At 40.0% G+C, this 15,203-nt stretch overlaps 1 protein-coding gene across 1 annotated transcript in view; it reads right to left on the reverse strand.

The window, feature by feature from the left end:
* Nucleotides 1–15,203, reverse strand: part of CCSER1 (coiled-coil serine rich protein 1) — a 375,259-nt gene that overhangs the window by 284,885 nt on the left and 75,171 nt on the right. Inside the window, exons 2-3 of the mRNA XM_079305722.1 lie at nucleotides 13,733–15,091; nucleotides 10,462–10,649 (exon numbers count right to left, since the gene is read on the reverse strand). Coding sequence (XP_079161848.1) covers nucleotides 10,462–10,649; nucleotides 13,733–15,047 — 1,503 coding nt within the window. The 5' untranslated portion in view covers nucleotides 15,048–15,091. The remainder of the gene's footprint in view (nucleotides 1–10,461; nucleotides 10,650–13,732; nucleotides 15,092–15,203) is intronic.

Genomic DNA, 15,203 nt, shown 5'->3' on the forward strand with positions numbered 1-15,203 from the left:
ATTTAACTGAATTACTTCCCATCCTCTTAACTTTCAGATCTCAGAGCATAACCAAAAATCTCTCCTGAACATTTTTCTTTCCCAATGCTTCATCCCTTCCTTTTCCACAGTACCTGCAGTGAACTCCATCTCATTCTTAATCACAGTTTTCTTACATTTAACTCTTCCTTTCTTATCACTTCATAACCCCATCCATTTTCTAATGGGAACATAGCTCAGTCTCCAGTAAGCCCTGCCTTTTATCCTCCTTGCTTCTCTCAGGATCAGGTTCTCCTTTTCCCTGCTGCACTTCCTCCACTCCAGTAAGGAGACAGATTTCAAAAGTTGGCAAATTTAGAAAAATGAAAGTCTTCCAGAATAACTGTCTGCCAAGTGTACAGATTTATAAAGACAATTTCATTTAGCTAAGTGTTCCCTCCCACTATTTATGCATATTTCTTCACATAACACAAGTTTCACAATGCTTATTTTGGGATAGTTTCTTCAAAATACACTCCAAACACTTACAATGTAATCGTTTTGGTTAGAGTGACTAAGTCAAAACTGTTGGGTTACACTTTCATCAACTAAAAGATGCCAAAAAAAAAAAAAAGAAAAAAAAAGATGGCAGGAGACTACTGATTTTTGGAGCAGTCAAAACTAACCTCATTTCCTTAGATATACTAAAATAAAAGTTATTCAGTGAAGAATCTTGTAGGAGTAATTTTTAGGAGACATGAGTTCTGCTCCAGTGCTGCCTGTTCCACAGCATCAGACTTAACAGGGTGGGTATGTGGGAGTAACTTAAAACACGCATGAATTTTTAAAAATTAAGTAAGAAAAACTGAAAGCTTTTTTTATCTGAGATATCTGTCAAAGCAATAGAAATACTTTAATGAACAACCTTCTATTAGTTTTCCATTGATTAAAACTCCCCATCCTGTTGCAGATGTTCAAGATCCCAAAGCAGTCTGCTACCAAACAACTTCCCTCCTCAGGTTTTCTCTGGTATCAAACAAGGCATTTTGTGCCATGCAATGAATTGTTCCACCTATTACTAATGACTGCTTCTCAAGTACCAACGTTCCTCTGATTGCCAATCAGCTCCAAATCATAACAGCTACCCAGACTGTTGATGCAAATTTAAATCTTACACATTTATCCAATACTAACTTTCTTCAAAACCCAAAAAAAGCCTCTCACAGAACAAAATCAAAATGCTAGCTACTTTATCAAGAATTCAAATACAAAATACACATTATAAGTGCAATAATTTTGGAAAGTTTGTGCTTTTTGGGGGCTTGTGTGCAGTTTGTTCATGCAAGTTATGAAAATTCTACAAGATATGAAGTTGTGCACCAGGTCTATGTTATTTCAATTAATTTTATTAGCTTCAATGAATGATTGCTATGAATACAGAAAATTCTCAGAGCCAACAAAATCTGGTTTAGCATCTCATTCATTTCTTGAATGATACACTGTTGCCTACTCTTTCATTAAAAGGTGAATGAACCCAGATAAACAATCCCAAAGCTGATTTCCATCTATCAAATCACAAAGCACCATCCTTAGTCTTTCATGGGCTAGCCCACACTTGACTTGAAACCAGAAAAATCTCCTTTCTAAATGGCAAACTTCAGGGTCCACAGTTGTTTTCTAGCCCCTGCCAAATCCTTAATCCAGAGTTCTTCTGGTATTGTCTCCAGCAACACACTTGCAAGAAGGATTGCAAATATAAATGACCTAACAAGGGACCCAACATAATTTCCATTTCTCACCCCATTACCTTCTTTTTATCAAAGGGCTCAAAGGCCTGGAAGAAGCATCCTACCCTGAATTCCTGTAGCCTGGAGAAAAAAATACTGTATTTATTCTGAATTTATTCTCACATAAGCAAAAGAATACAAATAGGCAGCTTACACGAAAGCATCCCAAAACTCACATTACAGAACCATTTATGGACACACTGTTTAAGGGACCAACACAGCAGGAAATTATGTGCATAAGAAAGGACAAGGGCAAAACCAGTCACTCTAAGAACTAAACCAGGGCAATTTTCCATTTTTGTTTTTGATAAAAATAAGTGAATGCAAACTACCTATGAAGCATCTGACCTACAAGATGACAAACCCAAGATACTGATTTCTATTCACTAGTCACATAAATTTCAAGTTTGGTGAATTAACTGTCCATTAACTGTGTCCCTCAGAAAAATCCTCTAAAAATTTCAGTTTCTTCCTGTATGTATTACTTGCATATGCTAAGCCAAGAAGATATATATAGCTGCAAAAATACTGCCCATGCTAAGGGCATCTCCCAAGATAAAAGACATGACTGTAATCTTCTAGGGCATAGCAGACATTCTATTAAGATATTTTACCTTCTTTAGGAAGTACTTTCTTTGACCAATACTGGATAGAAAGATTTTTCACTTAAGTATTACTCATTAAGTATTCACTTAAGTATTACCCCTACCTTTATTTAAAAATAAAGTGTAATAAAATACAAACATTAGATCAGCCACACTAGTTCAGATAACCCTCTAACCTGTCTCCACGTGGTAACTTCCACGTTCCCCTGACATGTTCCTCCTTCAGCAGGGAAGAGATCTCAGCATGCAAGCAGAGTAAATCAGGTTTTACCACCTCTTCCAATTCTTTCAGAAATGCTTATAAAGAGTCCTGGTGGCCTCTCCACCCTCTCACGCTGCTAATTCCCACTTTCCATCACTGGATATCACAAGAACTCCCTGTAAATCACCTCCTTTCTCTGGCACACCTGCTCCATGAAGCAGGATGGGGAAATAAAAGAGATGGTGTGTACACATGGGGATGATCCCAGTTCCTGTGACTTCACAATTTCAGCCCAACACAGCACATTTGCAGACAGAACAACTGGGCAAATCCCACAGGCACAGCAAATGAGCTGGGAGCACAGTGGGGGGTGTCAAGGCAGCACTGTTAAGAATTCTCTTTGGCTCCCTGTCCTTCAGTACTGGAGTCATCTCCTCCCAGTATCAAAGGCCTTTGAGCATCTGACACACAAGGGTGGCCATGGGCAACAAAGAGCCAGACTCCTCTTAATGCTGCCCAGGGAATAGACAAGTGCAAACTGAAATACAAGAAATCCAAGAAAAAGCTTGGTTCTTTTTTTCAAACCATAAATCTGGACAAACACCTTGATGGGCTGCCAAGAGAGGCTCTGGAGTCTCTGCCCTCAGAGACACCCTAAATCCAACTATACACATCCCTGGGGGATACACCCTAAATCCAACTATACACATCCCTGAGGGATGGCCACTCCTCACTCTGCTCTGATTTGAGCAGAGGTGTTGGACCAGATCATCTCCAAAGGTGCCTTCATGCACCAGTCACTGTTTATCTCCTAATATTGATCAACACACTGTGTGTGCATTCACACTGTGAGAGCATTCATTAGATTTTTCACAGGATTGTTTCATCCTTGGTAAAAATCCCTGACCTCTCTCACAGGTCCACAGCATGACAAGCACTGAGCAGAAGGTATCTTCAGCACAAACAAGTTACTTCTTTGGTGGTGGCACTACAGGTGGTGACAGAGATTTGAGTAACCTGCATGCACAAACAGACTGAGTGGTTTACTTCAAGAAGACTGCAGAACAATTTTGCTGCAGCACTCACCTGTATTCAGAACATGGAAAATATGGTAATGAACAGGAAAGTAAAATGTAAAAGTCATATAAAATAGAAAAATAACCAAGCTGCTTTTGCTTGACAAATATATCTATCTTTTTAAACAATATTGATCACTAGGGTGTATTTTAACATATTACCAAATATTTCTGCGCAGAAAAAAAAAAAAAAAATCTTTCTTCTCAGGTGGAAAAAGAAATCGATAAAAATACTATCAACTCTAAATGATGAGCAGCTTCAGAATAAGCTATTTTTTACACTAACCAGCAAAAGTATTTGCGGGATGTAGTAAGACTAGCACAAAAGTGTGTTTTGTTAGAAAAATCCATCAACTGCCCATGCTTTACACTTATACTTTGAGTCTTAAAGGTTCTTCTGTAAAATATTTAAACAGAAAACTAAACACAATGCTACAGGGGACACCCATCTGCAGTTTTAGAAGTTCAGTGTCCTGTAAATTAGTTCAGACAACACTTAGAGCAAGTACTCCTACGAGTCTTCAGAAAAAAAATACCAGATACCAAATTTGTACTGGTTTTGGATGGGACAGAATTAAATTTTTCATATCCACTTGTTATTATGGCAATGTGTTGTGGATTTGTGACCAGACCAGTGTTATCAACACAGCAAGATATGTTCCAGCTATTGCTGAAGTTTTCAAGGCTTTTTCTGCTCCTCACATTGTCCTGCCACTGAAGCTGAGAATGAGCTGCAATTTGGAGGGGGCAGAGCTGGTACAGCTGACCCCACCTGACCAAAGGGATCCAGCCATATGATGCTGTGTTCAGCAGCTCAGGTTGGGAAGGAAGAAGGAAGGAGGAATGTTGGCACTCATGGCATTTGTTCTCCAAAGTACCCATTAGCCCCATCAGTGACAGAGCCTTGCCTCGAAGGGGATGAATGGATGGATGGATGGATGGATGGATGGATGGATGGATGGATGGATGGATGGATGGATGGATGGATGGATGGATGGATGGATGGATGGATGGATGGATGGATGGATTGGATGGATGGATGGATTGGATGGATGGATGGATACCTGTCTGCCCCTGGGAACTACTGAATTAATTCCTTTGTGTGCAGCTTTTGTCTTCCCTGTTAAACTGTCCTTATCTCAGCCGGCAAGTTTTCACACTTTTACCCTTACACTTACCTTCCTCATCTTGTGAGAGGGAGTGAGCCAGTGGCTGAGAGTACAGCTCACCCACTGCAGTTAACCTATAAAAGCACAGAAAGAACTCATTCTGTTCTATTTTTGCTACACACCAAACATATCCACTCACTGCCATGATGATTCTGGGATTTAAAATGGCTAGTAGCTCAACCTTCTACCTATATTAACATAACTCAATTCAATTTAAATAATTACTCCCATGTTAGATTAACAGTTTACCCTTTTCTGGGCCATGACTGTGTCCTTAAAGAAGAGCACAGAACATTACAGTATCAGCATTAAGTCACAACTAAATTAATTTCTGTTAGTTACTTGACCTCAAGAATTAATTCAAAGTGTTTAACAACCACAATCTGATTTTCACAAGCCCTTCATTTGTTAAGAAACACACATTACACTACAGACATGAATTTCCCACAGGGTAGTTACCCAAAAACCTGCTAGTTGAGTTGACCTAAAAAGCACAACCAAAATGTTTAAATCCCTATCTGCCATTTCCATTTTTTTATCCTCTTAGTATGTGAAAGGCACTTCCTCCATGCTGAATTAGGAATATAATTAAGTACCTATAGTCAGCAGTTTATTCCTATCTAAATAGTACTGTTCAGACTTATAATACCAAAGTATTCCTGACAGTTCTTGCTTCAAGTGGCTTCCAGAGTTTCTTTTCAGAAAGGAATAAAATACCAAATTCATTGCAAAAGGGGAAATTCTGTTACATTAGTTATAAATCTAGTTATAAATTAATGCTGTCAAGTCCACTTCTCATGAAGGGTGAACTGCTGCCTTACAGGGTTTGCTTGAACAGCTCAGTAACAATTGATGTTCCTAAATATTCTCCCCTGAGAAGCCCAGCATAGCAGAGATGAATTTGAATTAAGAGAAATATCATAATTCAGTGACAGAAAAAAAATGGCACATCTATTTTAATTAAGACAAGCTTTTATGAACACCACAGATACCAGAGATAATACACCCTATAGCAAGCTAAAAACAGGTTGTAGCTTTCAGAGCACACATAACATGGGTAGTTCTAAAGAAGGCTGTACAGAAGACAACAAAGAATTGTGTGCATTTTGCTAACCTAGCTCATATTTTTCAACAGTTCTGCATTTGTGAAAAAAGGTTGTTTTGTTTGCGGCTTTTTTTCAGCCTGAAGCCCTAAAGACTCAAATCCTCCCTTTAACCTTTCATTCACTGCCTTTCCAGGACAGGCTGTTAGTGCATTAATAATTAATGCCAGTCTGTAGAAGGAGAGCATACCCCATATGGTTGTCTCAAGCCTTTACAAGTCACATTTATGGGTCACAAAAAACAGCCATATTCAACTCCACTTTCAAACTGCTGGTAACCCTCAAACTCATCCAACTCAAATATTTTCAACAGCAGTTTCTACCTCATATATTAACCACACATTGCATAAAAATCACAGCTTCCAGCAGGTCAGTGTTAAACAAATATGAAAATTACCTCAATTCTCAATATACTACCAGCCAACCTTATCTGACTCGTATTCTATGCTTCAACATACATCAGCAAAATATCATACAACTCAGCAAAGGCAAGAGGAACATAAAAAACGTTTTATTCATGTAAATTCACTTAAGTCAATGGGGGCACAGAATCCTGCTGTTTCTACCATGACACAGCAACTGGATTAAAACTGGTGCTTGATAATAAATAAGAGTACTCAGGTAACATTAAAAGTAAAGTTACCTGTGAGAAGCAATATGCACACTTTGATGAGCTACACATTTGGATATGGTCTGATAAGGTGTAATATCAAACACAGGAAGAGATTTCAATACAGTGATTTGGATAATTGCTCCTAGATTGCAAGTAGCATTTCTGAAGCATATTAGAAACCTGCCAAATCAGTAAAAAAACTGAGGTAGAGTTACACACAAAAAACATCCAGCCACAATTTAGAAAACAGCTGCTAACAGGATAATTATCACAGATGTTTTGGCCATAACACACTTTCATTAGCAACCTCTTCTTTGACTTTCTGCTCCCTCCAGACACACTAGGATCTCAAATATTTGCAGTTTATCTCCCCTTTGCAAGCATATTTCTGTGTCAATCATTTACCTTTATTCTATATTCCCAAAATTTCAGATGGCTCCCTCTACACTAAATTAGTAAATTATAATTTTTTAAATTTAATGTTTAACTAGCATATTCAACTACTTCCACTATCAAATTGAAATATTGCCCTGCATTTTGACACTGGGTTTTGCATTCACTGTTCCTAATTTATGTTATAAGTACATTTACTGAGATGTTTGGTACTTATATATAACAAGCATAGGACAAGCATGAGAAAAGGGAGATTTTTGGCTAAGTTTCAGCAGTGAACGGATAAGCAAAAAAAAAGCTCAGTAAAAACTTGAGCAATACAGTACCAGTATGCATCTTGAAAAATTATCTTTAGGCAAGGCAAAAACTAAAGTAAAAATTGAGAAAAGAAATATAGCAAATTTTGTGGGAACTGCAGTTATCCAAGTGGATGACAGGCAGCATGGGAGAAAACATGAATGCAATTATTTGACAGTTTGGCAACAGGGTCACTGTTAAAGCTGAGGGGGAAAAGGCTCAAGTCACTGGGTTTATATCTAATATATAGGAAGCACGGGAAAGATGCAAAGAAAGAAATGGCACAGTCAAAGCAATAATCTGGAAAAGTAAGTTGTGCTGCTCTAATTGAGCTGGCACAAGTTGGTAAGGCTGCTTTGCTCCAGGCAAAGGAAGCTGATGATGCAGCACTGAGGGCAAGCACAAAAGTTTTTACCTGCAAGGGTGAAAAGTTGAAGCTGAATTTAAGAAGCAAGAAACAGGCAACATTTAGAGAAGATTCAAGAATGAGAAACTGAAAACTGTGCTAAAGAGTGCCCAGAGAAACACAGTCCTGCAGAACATAATGTTCACCCACTGAGACAAGAAGCTGAAAAATAAGTTACTTCCATTCATGTCATCCTTCGTGACTATCTGGTAATGACTTTAATTTGCTAGCATTTAAAAATCTCCCTCATACATTTTTTAAAAAATTACATTTTGTCTCTGTATTGATAAATGTGATATTCAAGATGCTCACATTTCCATATTAGCCACTACAATCAGAAGTGATGGATAATTCTATTGTTCACACATCTCACTTAGTTCCAAGTACTGTTACCTATCGAGTCTTTTTACCCTGCTGTTCTGTCTCTTAATCCTCTTAAAGAACTAACTTAGAGTTATTTGGTGGTCTATCTTATTTTTTTTCATGTGGTAAATCTAATTCTCATTGTGTCAACTATCCAAGTTTACATGCCTTTCATTGGTCTTGAAGGACTGCATATTTCAGACCATTCAGGTCTTTAGCCTGAGCCGATTCACATTTTTCCTTTTTTTGTTTCTCTCCTTCACATTGGAAAAGAAAAACCACCTAGGTAGAAATAGCAGGTGAAGCATAACTTCTACCAACCTTTTGAGGCACAGTTAACTCGTCTATAAGTTATGTCAGATTTAGATTTGCTAACTCATGAGTTCATTGTTGGAACATTATAATAACCAGAGTTTATACAGTGATATCCATCTCCTTGAACTGCATCACTATTAATTTTTTTCTTGGAAAGGTTCTATCATACTGCACAGGCTAATAACATTAAACTGCTCAAACATGTCCTGAATTGCAGCGATTGTTCTCCAAAACCATTTCTGGTGAAATGCTGCCCTCTTGTAGCAGAAATCGGCCACTGCAAGAACAGCAGCTTTACAATCACATAATTGGCAAGCCAATTTACCTCAAGCATTTGTTTCACATCATTATTTACAATACTACGAAATTGGCACGTTTGCAGATTTATTTTGAAAGATTTTTTTCTTCTCTAAATTTCATTTACAAACAAGCACTGGTTTTAGCCAGAATATTAATTACTTTTAGCACCTCACAAGTTAGTTAAGGCCACTCCTAGGGGAAGCAGTGGCCTTGCTTGCAGGTTTGATACATATTCCCAGTATTTAGGAGGTCAGTCTATCCAACCTTTTACCTTTCATCTTTGAAACAAGAAATGACAATTATCCAAGAATACTCCACTAAGCAAGATGTTTAGGAAAAAGAACAATTCCTCAGATGCTATTTTATTTTACTTCCTGTCTCCTGGGAAAATCTCACACCCCTTCAGTGAGACTTTCTGGCTCCTCACTCCCAGTCCCTCAGCAGAAGCAGCTCACACTGCCTGCCAACAAGAAAAGAACACAAACAGGGACAAAGATACAGGTACACAGTTTCTTCAGCTTCACAAGACTTCTAGATGATGGCAGAAGATGTGGCAGCTGCAGCCACAGCCGTTCACTCAGTGCCACAGAGCAGAACTGCACGGCAATGCTGCCCTTGCCACAGGGGCCTCTGCTCTCCCCAGGGATTTGCCATCCCTTAAATGTCTGTGGGTCATTTTCCTCCAGAATGAACAAAATGAATACAGGCAGCCACGTGAATTATGCTGTTCTTGCCACATAAGGAAGTTAGGATAAGGCTTTTTATAATACTTCATGTAGTAACACTAATTCTTGACCGAGTATTTATTCTTCATTAGCATTACTCAATGGTAGCAATCTGCTACTGTGGTATTAAACATGAATTGATTGTGATAAGTATTTTGAAGAGGTATTTATGTATTATTATGAACATTACATTTCTTGGGGTTGTTTTCTTTTATCTTCTGGCTGTTTGTGGGGAGGAGAAGGTGCAGAGAGTGTTTTCATGTTTGGTTTTGTTTGATTTACCTCCTAAACCTCACATTTTCCTAACAAAGCTCTTATTTTCTTAAGATAGGAAGATAATAGTCAAATGTATTTGGGGAAAGGCAGGAATAATTTTACCTTCACTCATGAGCATGCTCACTAATCTTGTTTTAGAAGTCCTTGATCTGTGACTATAATACCAACAAGCATAAGCAAATCATGTCGATTTGTGGACAGCCTTGCTATAGGCAGTGGGGAAAGAAAGCTCACAGATTTCATAAACAAAACACAAAGAAGGGATCATATTACCACCTAATCCCATCCACACTTGTCCTGCTTCCTGGTCCTGGACTGTCACCTTCCCACTTCCATCATTAATACAGAGCTAAACAGAATGAACTGCTACAGCAGAAGTGTAGCCTAGTATTTAAATAAACACAGACATCTGTCTAACAGCTTGGTTCTAGCAACCCAAAAAAGGTTCACAAGCCTGAGCCAGGGTTAAGCAGTATTTCAGGGCATGAACTCCATCTGTGTAATGCTTCACATGAAATAGCATCTTTACATGTCACCACGTTCCTTCAGGCTCTGAAAAAAACATGTTATTCAGTCATATCTGGATGAAAACTTCCTGCAAAAACAGAGAAACATGAAAAGCTCCATGCTTTAATTTAATAGCACAAGCAAATCACTAACACATGTCAACAAGAAACTCTTCCCAGAAAGTACACAAACCTTTTCACAGTGCCACACCCTGCAAAAAAAGTATTTTTAATATGAGCAGCTGAGCCTGGATCATATTTTGGAAGCCTGAGACAGCTCCTGCCCTCTTTATTACTGTTAATTGTGAAGTCACTTTTCACTACAGCTATAGCAATCAGAGAAAAACAATGTGGGAATAAAACTCACCATGCTGTTCATTTTGGAAGAGGATGAGCTTGCTCTCTGCTTCCTCAGGCTGTTAAGCTCCTCTGCATTTCCATCCCTGGGTTTTATGATCAGCCGGCTGCCCCCAGCAGTTCCTTCTGAAGAGGACCTCAGTCGTTTCTCAACAAATCTGCCCTCCCGGTATGGACTGAGGCTATTGGCAAGATCAACTACAAAGAGAGAAGCAATCAGCTATTGTTACAGGGAATTGCTCTCTACAAATATTTTCTTCATCAGAACACTGCTGTGCTTGAAATGATGACACTGGAAAGAAATCACATGAGAAATGCTCTGTGGAAAGCAGACCGTGCCTACCTAGACAAAGGTGTCACCTGGACCCCCAGGCCATTGTTCAGCCCCAAAGACAGGCATGCTAAGCACACTGCAGCCCAGTCAGGACTCCTTATAAAATCCAGACAGCCTCTTTGCTCCATCCTTTTCTCTCTCCCCTCATCACAGAACGCTTCCAAATTGCTGAAAGTAAAACCTACCAGAAAAACTATCACTTGTACTGTGATCCCAAAACCCAACTCCCAAAACCCAGTCCAGCTTTTGAAGGGCCAGGTGACAAATTTCTTATCCCTGAATAAGACAGGGATACACATTAGTCTCAATTTCTGTTCAGCATTCCTAGTTTAGCCTTACACCTGCACCCTCCAAACTCAGCCTGCAGTTAGTGGGAAAATCCCAGACCACTTAAAACAATAACACATCAGAAAAGAGGACAAAAAAAAAACCACTTCGACATGTTAGGGCAAATTTAGAGATGGGGAAAGATAAAAGTATAATAGCATAATAAATGTCCCACATACAGAAAATCTTATCTTCTTTTGCATTTTGCAAGAGACATTTTCTCTAAGGGTTCACAAGAAAATCTGTATCACATAAAAATACATAAACGCATACTAAGAAATATATGGCACATCAAACCTGCTCATACATTAATGTCATGTTCACAATGCTATCTATGATACCAGCCATGAAACCATGTACAGAAGAGAAAATATCTATCACCAATGAAAATGCACAGAAATATTTTGTATTCACATCAAGGTTTAAATACTGTTTTAGAAAACGAAATGCTTAAACAAATCTGTTTGCAACAGGTATAAGTACTGATAAACAACTGACTGAATGTCATGTAAGTTTTTTCTGCATTTGAGTCATTTCACATGGCAGGATTTTTATCTCATTTTCAATAGCTTCTTTGTACACTTGGCCAACTTCTAACTTGAAATAAATCTTTCACAACACCAGGGAAAAATATTCTGAAGAGCACTAAAAACCAGAACAATTAACCATCAACTTTGATACAATGCAGTACTAGTTCTAGTGTTTCTGTGAACATGAATCCAACTTACAAAACTCCCTCTATCACAATTTCAACTCCCTTTAGCTGCTTTACTGAGATACAGATTAAATATCCAATTGCCAATGCATGAGTTTGAAATGCAGTAGGTATTTCTAAACATCCCTACAAGCTGCTCACTTGGTGTACTTCAGTACACTCTAGCAACACAGCTTCTGAAATAAGAGCTTATTCACTGATGAGACAATGTGGCAAGGAAAACAAACTGAGTATTCAGGACCAGTAATACAGATAAATGGAAATATTTTTTCCCCAAAGTGACTGAAGTTGTGAGTGAAAGAGGTGCCCTCTGGTGAAAGCTAATTCAGTGGATTAATTTGACTTTCTATTGCCATTTATGTACAAGACATCCAACTAAGCCTAGCAGTGGCTAATAATTCAAAAAGCAAGATTGCTTTTGCTTGCTTATAATCGACATGCCTAGATAAATGTCCAAGCAAAATGATGGGTGTGAATTTATGAGTTTATACTTACCGTCATTCATCTTCTAATATAATCACTACAAATGCTGTCTTGTTAACTCTCAAATTTTGGCCCACCAAACACAGCCCCAGGATTAAGCAAGAAAGCGCCAGTCATTAAGCTGGCTCGAGAAAATAAACTGTCAGAGATAAATGTCTTCTGACAGGTGTCCTTCACTCAAGGGCCTGGTGCCTTATGTATCTGTATCTCTATGGATTGGGATTTCCAGGCACAGTCTTTCCGCTTAATCTTGTTAGTAGTTCCAAATTACTCTTCATAAACTAAAGACCCAGTGTGAAATTGAGATGGTAATTAACTCCCTCAGTTTCACAAAAGACAAAATGAGAATTTGGACACTTATTTCAGATGGAAGCAGAATGAGTACATATCCTACTTGGACAAAATAACCGCTCTGAGCTACTCTATAACATCAGTTGAACAGAGAAAGCAAGACTTCAGAAATTTCTGAAACCAAATCAATATAAACTAGTATTTCCCATAGTCAGACTACAAGAAGGTCTGTTTCTCTGGGGATGTTTTCATCCCAAATTATGCAATCACATGGCTTAAGTCCAAAATAGCCATGTTGCCATGTCTCAATAAATCACAGCTTCAGCCTCTAACACAAAATGGGAATCAATACTTGCATTCTTAATTATTTTCTATTAAGCAAAGCATCACCACAACAGCAGTGATGAGAGTTTGCAAACACTAAAACACAAACTCAAAAAAATCATGGACTTTGCCTTTAATTCCTACAGTTTTGGGAGATGACACAATTTCTACTTTCTGAATGTTATGGGTTATGTTTTGACTAGCTCCTCTCCCTACCCCCTGCTGCCGGCCCCTCCCCCAGGCTGTTTTATCTAGCCGGGCGTTTTTCGGCTTTTGGGGCTTTTTGCTGCTGCTGCTGCTGCTTTGGCTGCTGCTTCGGCTGCCCCCCTGCCCCCCTCCCCTCCTTCAGCTGCCTTCCCCCCCCCCCGGCTGCCTAAACTGCCCCTCTCCCTTTTCCCCCCCCCATCCCTAAGATTTGCACCAGCTCCAGAGGAAACGGATCTGAACTTCGGAGACCACCTCTAGAAGTCTGCCAAAGAAGCTCTGCTGCCCTTCCTGGCGAAGATCTGCCGAGTTCATCTCAATCTGGGTCTGTGCTGGGAAGTGTTTCTTTTGTATTTTGTTAATAAAAAGTTTTTTCCACTTTCCCCTGAAGAAAATTCTTTCCGAGCTTGGTGAAGGAAGGAATTGTAAGGGGGGGGAGGGGGCCCTTTGGAGGTCTTTTTCCTAAAATTTGTCCCAAACTTGGACACTGAACATCATAACTAGCACTTGCAACTCAAAAAACACTTCATAACAAAACAATCATTATAGAATAAATTAGGCCAGCTCCCCCAAAACCCACCAAACTCAAAAATGAAAACGTACCTTTAGGATGGTTTGATTCATAACCCTGTTGTGTTTTAAAGGACTGAGGTTCAGAACATGAAACAGTCTTAGACTCCACCACAGGAACTGTGTCTCTCATGTGCTTGGATGGAGTGCTTTCATCTCTGCTCCCACTTAAACCCTGTGCCTTTGGAGAGAGTGTCACTGGTTCCTCACTACGCTGTAACGTCAAGGCTTCTAAATGTGCATTTTCTGAGTTAATTTTTTCTATATGCCTGGCATCATTCATATGTAGTCCATTGGCTTGCAAAAGTACTTTTGTCTGATTAGCAACTGAGGTTTTGAATAAGGTACTGGAGTCCACGCTGCACGAGCTTGCGTGACTCACAGGAGACACGCCAGCAGAATGGCCAGTACTTTGCACAGTATGTGTCTCCCTGGCAGGAGCAGCAGCAGGATTAAAGAAGATCTGAGAGGTAGAGACGTCGTGGCCAAAATCCTCTGCGAGCAGCGGCCCGTGCCCATTGCTGGGCAGGGCATCAGCCTCTGAAGCAGAGTCCTCAGTGAGGGCAATGAAGTCCGAGGGGGTCTGGGCAGCCGTGAGGTCGGCCGAGAGCAGCGGGGACTGCAGCGAGCTGCCCACGCACTCCGTGGTCTCAGCCGAGCAGGGGGGAGACGACCTGGCCACCACAGGCTCGCTTTCCACGTGGGATTTGACTTCCAGCAAGCACCTTGGCTGCTGCACAGAGGAAACCGACTGACTCTCTGGAACTGGTTTGGAAAATTTGTAGTGTGATGAAAAAGATTTAGTGAGAAGTTTTCGTGTGGACTGTTTGACAGAGTATCGGCTTTGCTCTTCTGCAAAGCCTGAATCATCACCCTCATTCTTCCCAGAGCTTATGCAATTGATAAAGACATTCTTATTAGCTGAGGACTCCTTTCCCTTTTCAAAATCGTCTGTCAAAGATCTTGTTATCTTCTTGCTACGTGAACTGCCAAAGCCAACCGAATGCCTTCCTCTGCTTTTTATGTGCTCGTCTAAGCTGAGTTTTTGCAAAGTGCTGAGAGAGGACTGGGCTCCATTTGAGATGTTAACATTTTGACTCGCCGAGTCAGGCTTCTGCTCGCTCCCTTTCCTGTTGTGGAAGCTAATGGAAGGAGTGCGGAAAATACTCCGGCGCTTTCCTGTGCTCCCTGAGCTGGAGTTGGTGCTGGATGGGGAGGAGGTGTGGACACCAATGGCATTGGCAGAAGAAGGCGAGGAAGGGAGGGAGTCGTGTCTCCGGCTGACACTTCTCCTGAATATTGGCAACCGAGACACAAGAGTCGATCGTCTGGATCCCGAGTCCCCCATCAGGGCACGCAGGGGCCGTGGTTCTTCACGGCCAATAAAACAACCTGTGATGAGAGAAGAACAAAGAGGAAGGGGAAAGAGGATAAATTATTCAGCCTCAAAGACCACTCAAATAGATTTGTCAGAGAGCCTAAACACATGAGATGTCAACATCAA

The sequence above is a fragment of the Erithacus rubecula genome (genome assembly GCF_903797595.1).
Source record: "Erithacus rubecula genome assembly, chromosome: 5".
NCBI classification, from domain to species: Eukaryota; Metazoa; Chordata; class Aves; order Passeriformes; family Muscicapidae; genus Erithacus; species Erithacus rubecula.